This window comes from Echinops telfairi, unplaced genomic scaffold, assembly GCF_000313985.2.
Source record: "Echinops telfairi isolate 266 unplaced genomic scaffold, ASM31398v2 ScPeMD7_22;HRSCAF=79, whole genome shotgun sequence".
Taxonomy (NCBI): Eukaryota; Metazoa; Chordata; class Mammalia; order Afrosoricida; family Tenrecidae; genus Echinops; species Echinops telfairi.
This window is the reverse complement of record NW_022103919.1, coordinates 5,487,482-5,493,407: the sequence shown is the minus strand read 5'-3', so window position 1 is coordinate 5,493,407 and position 5,926 is coordinate 5,487,482. Positions and strand designations below refer to the sequence as shown.

General features: G+C 56.0%; 1 protein-coding gene and 1 pseudogene across 1 annotated transcript in view; one reads left to right on the top strand and one right to left on the bottom strand.

Moving 5' to 3' along the window:
• Positions 1-5,926, bottom strand: part of HMCN2 (hemicentin 2) — a 180,999-nt gene that overhangs the window by 61,108 nt on the left and 113,965 nt on the right. Inside the window, exons 41-42 of the mRNA XM_013007377.2 lie at positions 3,878-4,039; positions 737-1,018 (exon numbers count right to left, since the gene is read on the bottom strand). Coding sequence (XP_012862831.2) covers positions 737-1,018; positions 3,878-4,039 — 444 coding nt within the window. The remainder of the gene's footprint in view (positions 1-736; positions 1,019-3,877; positions 4,040-5,926) is intronic.
• LOC123521506 lies at positions 1,364-2,186 on the top strand (annotated as a pseudogene).

Here is a 5,926-nt window from a genome sequence, read left to right as displayed (position 1 = left end):
TTCCCACGGAGCAGCTGCAGTCCACTAACAGGGCCGGGGCCCTTCCCCTGCACCTGCTCCTGCACCTGGTGAAACCCTACTGAGCGCCTACAGGTCACCTCCTCCAGGAGGCTGCCCTGACTTCTCACAAGAGTTCAAGGCTTTCTGATCATTCACAGGCCCCTGAGCTTCCTCTGTCACGTGCCAGCCATGAAGAGCACTCCCCTTCCCTCCCCTGCCTCCTAGCAGCCCCAGTTGTGTCTGAGTAAGCTGTGCTCCCCACGGCTTCCAATGGCTGACCTCCCCTCCCCGAGAAGGACAGCCCCGGGCCCTCTTCCTGAAGTACACCTGACTGTCTCGAACTGCCAACCTCCCCGCTGGTCGAGAAGTGCGTCCCTTTGCCCCGCCCAGGGATGCATTCACTGGGGACAGAGACTGCTCATCTACCCAGTGCCCGGAGCGCAGTAGGCGGCAGTGAGGAAGGAGGCGATGAGGGGGGAAGAGAGAGAAGAACAGGAGGAGGGAGAGCAGGGAGGAGGAAGCAAGGGGGAAAAGAAGGGAGCCAGAATGATGGAAGGACTCTGGGCTCTTTGGGGCCCGCCCCTCGTTTTTGAGGGCAGGGTTGACAGCTGCCCCCAGCAGCACCCCGGTATCTGAGACCGCCGAGTCCAGAAAGACAGGGTGAGGCCTGCGGCTGGGCTTGAACCAGCCTTGCCCTCCAGCCCAGCCCCGCCTGACCTTTGCCGCAGGTCCTCACCCAGCACAGAGAGAGCAAACCTCCTCTCGGCCCTCCCAGCGATGTTCTCGGCCACACAGCTGTAGTGTCCGGCGTGGGCAGCCCGGGCCTGTGTCACATGCAGGCTCTGACCCTGGTTCTGCAGCTGCAGGCCAGGCTCGGCCCCGATCAGCCGGCCATCCCGTTCCCATGTCACTGTCGGCGGGGGGTTCCCGGTGGCGTTGCATTCCAGAGTGGTCTCCCTGTCCTGGACCACGGAGACCTGTGTGTATGACTCCCGGGGGCCAGCGATCTGAGGGGGAACTTGGGTTGAGAAAGGGCGGGTCTGAGAAAGCTGCCCCAGGACGGGCACTTGGTGGGTTCCCCCCCACCCCTGCACCCTCCACCACTCACTGGTGGTGTGGCCTTGCCTCTCTGTGTCTCCATTCCCATCTCTGTAATGGGTCCTAACGGTGCCCCACGGCCATGCCCGCTCTTCCCAGATGCCCCAACCACCCCTACTGGAACCCTACAGCTTGGAGAACCCTGCAGTCCTTTGAGGCCTTGTGAGGGCTTTGCTCCCTCAGAAACCAGAGGGTCCCCAACATTTAGAGCGTAGGGGGGAGGGGGGCAGATAGGGGTGAGGATAAGGCTCTGGATGACGTCAGCATGGGATGTGGTATGGGGCTTCCCCAGGTTTACATTCTAGCGATGATGGGGTCCTGGGAACGTGGTGGGTTTCCCATTGGCTGCCAACCTCAAGGTCAGCCTTTCAAAATCACCAGCTGCCCCATCAGAGAAAGACGAGGCTTTCCGCTCCCATAAAGTGCTGCCGTCTCTGTTGTCCCTGGAGTTTGAGCTGCGGCCAGGGGGGAAGATGTGGAAGCAGGGGACGAGTCCCAGGACGACTGGAGGAAACCCCACTGACCGGAGCCCAGTCGCCCAGCTGGCCCGGAGCGACCGAGTCAGTGTGGTGTCTTTTTACTGGACATTGGGTGCTGACAAGGATAAGCAAAGTCCAAAATGAGAAGAGATCCGAAAAGGGAGAAACTAGCCCTGGGTGGACACGATCACAAGATGCCATGATAAGCCACCAAATGATGAAGAAAAGATGAACTGTTTCATGAGGAACGTTAGCACTTGGATGATGACATTCGATAGATCCTGGAGGGAAGTGGCTATTTCTGATGTTAGAGCTAAAGAGGACAAGAGGATCGGAATTTTCGTGGAGAATGGAGACACGATTAACACTTCCTGTGGGAAGTTTCACACTGGATGAAAAGAACTGAGTCCAAGCAACGCAGCTGCTTGTCGGAGAGCCAGTGTGGACAGCCTACAACGGGCCTGCCGACCATTGTGATGCCCGAGGACAGTCCGTGAGGCTCTGGGCACAGGGCCACGCGCTCCCTGCCAGCGAGCACACTACTTGTCAAGACCTGATAGTTGAACAGAAAAATCACCCACTTCCCCTTTGCCATTCTTTTAGACTTGAGGCTAGGTTATCTTTCCTTTGCCAGATGATTTGATCCGAATATTTAAAAATGAAAAGAACAGTAGAGCTGATTGTGATGCGGCGAGAACTATGAAACCCTAGACAAACCACACTCATTTAAGCAGGAACTGTGGCTCTGCAGCCCTGGGAGAATACAGTCATTCACCTTTAACCTGACTGCAAGCTGAGACCCAGAAAGTGCAGAATGGCTACTTAGCAATTCTGAGGTGCAAGTCTCCCTAACTTGTTATATAAAACCCCAAACTGACCTACTGTTTTAGAAGGGCAGCTTGTCGTGAAGTATGTTCTCCAGTACTTAGGTGCTTTATTATTCTCAATTCTAGATGTCAACCAATGCCACGTCTCTCGGAATAAAAACATTCAATCGGTGGCATAACTAAAGAATTCTGATACTTTTTTTCTCCCAAAAGGATAGCCTGAGATGGAGTGGATGGGGCAGCACCTCTCACTGTGGGGCACACTCTCAATGGCTGGGCCGCTTTCCAGTTCAGAATAAAACAGCTGCCTTAATTTTATGATGATGGTTGGAGTTACCTTATATTCAGATGTGTATACCGGGGGGCTTCAAAAATTCACGAAAATTTAAAAATTTCATTCCCTATTAATGTTTTGAAGGCCCCTGGTAGAGAATTTTTTATCTCGTTCCTTAAAGCCCCCCGTGCAGTGGTCTATGTCTAATTTAAATAGCACCGACGCTATTGCACACACAGCAGACTTCACCGTCTTGAGATCAGAAGGACTGGATGGTGCCCAGCTACTGCTATTGACCTCTACGAAGGAGATTGCATTAAAGGTCCGGAGTACCGTGGGAGAAAGATATGAAGCAAAGCTAAAAATGATAGCAAATCCCAGGTTAACTGGTCAGAAAGATACTGGCGGAACCCCTAAGGGTGTGCAATTAGTTACTGTTCAGACCCGGAACTGAGCTCAGCCCTGTAACTCAATTTTTCAGCTACCAAGGGGGTAAATCCTCCTTAGACCCATCAACAATTTGAGATCAAGAGGCGGCCATCCTCAGGACCAAGCTCAGAAGGTAGGAACAGTTAATAAAGAAACCCGCCTCACTGCGGCTGAGTCCCAAGAGGAATGTAGATACCAGAGGACATGGAATGAGAATGGAATGTTTTTCACAGTGGGGAATGCAGAAAACAAACAGTCCATGAATTGTTGGATGGAAAACTGACTGGCTCTAAACCTCCACTCACAATAAAAAAAGGTATGCATGTTAGTGGGGGGAAAAATGTTCCAGTCTTGGGAAGTCAAGGGGGCAGTCCCACCCCTTCCTGTAGGGTTGTCACGCAGCAGCGAGTGAGTCACGAGTTACGATGATTGAGTCCATCCCTGGCAGACAAACAGAATCCCACGTAGACTTCCAAGGTCCCTGGGAGCTTCCTATAATTTGGGCAGTTCTCTTGTTTCGAATGCTCCCTGAAGTGCTGTACGCTCTGGGTCACTGGGGGGTAATCAGGGGCCGTGGGTCCTTGGGGGTGTTAGGGACCGTGTGCACATGGTCCCATGCTGAGAAAACAGTCAGGGAAGGACCAATTCTCTATGAGAGAACAAGGTAGCATCCTCATCCTCACTGCTCCCCTCTTCACTCGGGACCTGACCCCGCAGTCCACCCCCTCCCGGCCCTCCTCGCCCCGCCCTCCGCCACCTGGCGGACTCACCATGCACCTGCAGCTGCTGGTCTTGGCTGCTGTTCCCCGCCACGTTGCTGCACTCACAGGTGTAGGTGCCCTCCTGGCTGGGCTGGGCCTGCCCCAGGTACAGCAGCCTCCCCACAGCCGACACCTGCTCGAGGCCGGGCCCCTCCCCAGGCAAGGGATGACCTGAATGCAGTAGGAAAGAAGCCCCTGCTCCAGGGCACTGCGAGACATGAGGCTCTTCCACCTGGAAGCCCTGGCCTCCCGTCTTTGCCAACTCCTGCTCCTCTTGCAGGGGCCCCCATGGATGCCGCCACCTCCAGGAAGCCTTCCTTGACTGCCGACGCCGAGCCCCTGCTCCCCCGAGATCCTCCCCATCACAGATCGAAGCTGCACGTGTCCCACCTAAGTCCCATGCTGGCCAGGGCCCATCCAGAGGGTGAGCCCTGACTCACTTTACTTTCCACCAGGGTCCTCAGAGGATCCCAGGGCCAACGCCTATCAGGGCTCAGTGCAGGCTACTTAATGCAGTGCCCTGGGCAGAGGAAGTGCATGCAGCTAACGCCCCTGGCTGCAAGCAGACCCTATCGGGGCAGAAGGTCTCGGTGAAGCTGGGAGTACTGGGGTCCACACGGACACTGCTGTCCTAGAGGACCACACTCCGGGCTCAAGGCATTCAACAATGCATGTCCCCCGGGGGAGGGGCCCCAGTGGTCAAGTGACAATGCCTCTCTCCTACATTGGCAGTCCAGGACTCCTCCTCTTCTTGACCCACGCCCCACCCCGTGGGCCTCCTTCTGTTATGTTGCTCCCAGAGTTAGTCTCAGCCCCGACAGCCCCACTAAGCTCCAGACAATACACCCACCGATCCCTCTCTCCAAACCAAACCTACTTTCATCAAGTTGGTTCCTACCCAAGGTTGCCCAGGAGGATCGAGTGGCATGCTCCACAGTTTGAGACTGTACATCTTTACCAAAACAGTCTCGTGGTTTTCCTGCAGAACGGCTGGTGGACTTGAACTGCCGACCTTGCCGCCAGCAGCCCAATACTTAGCCACCTGTGCCACCAGGGCTCCTCTGACAGGGCTCCTCTGAACAGCTCAGTGAGTGTCTAATTCATAAACCAAACACAGCCACTGGGTGTCCCTGCAGGACAGGGCAGAACTGCCTAGTGAGTAATTCTTTATGGGGTAGAAAGCCTCCTCTTTCTCCCGAGGAGTGACTGAGCCCTCCCCGCCACTCCCCATCAACTGGCGGGAAACCCTGGCAGCGCCACTCTCAAAACACACCCAGACTCCAGCCCCCCACATCCCTTTGTGGCCCCCCATCCAGGCCACCAGCCCCTCTTTCCTGGAGTCCTGCACAAGCCTCCTCCCCGGCTCCCCATGGTCCTACTGGCAGTTAGTCTCACGGAGGCCTTGGAACCACATCTTCTCCTTTGCCGACTCCGCTCAGTGTCTTTCTCCCCGTGGTGTTCCCATTCCGTCCCTCACCTTCTGCAAACGCTCCTGGCCACCCAGCATAAAACAGCAAGCCTTAACCCCTGCACTTCCTGGTCTGATTTTTCCCCCAACAGAAGGTGCCAAGTCATTCACTCACTTTGCTGACCCGACTCCCCCACTCTGAGGTCCCAGTGCCTGGACCAGGGCCCGGCAGCAGGCTCGGTGCAAATCCTCCCACTGGCTAAAGGAAGGAGTCCCAGGTACCGAGTGAGCACCTATTTTGTACCAGGCACCAAACTGGGAGCCCAGTGGTGGCCAAGAGGGGGCACATGGAGGGACTAAGGTGGGTGATGGGGCCAGTTAGCCCAAAGGGGCTGCCTTAGAAAGTCCTGCCTCAGTCTAAGCGTGGGAGTCAAGGAGGGCTTCCTGGAAGAAGAGACATCAGAAGCAAAGGCCGAGGACCCATCCAGCTCTCACTGGCTAGGGAGGATCGAGGAAAGCGGGGGGCAGGCCCAGGAACAGAGCAGAGGGAGGCTGAGGGAAGTGTCACCCCATCCCATAAGCCAGCAAACCCACCCACCTCAGTTAGGCCTGGGACTTTGGGGGTGGGGAGTAGTCTCCTTGTGCAGGGC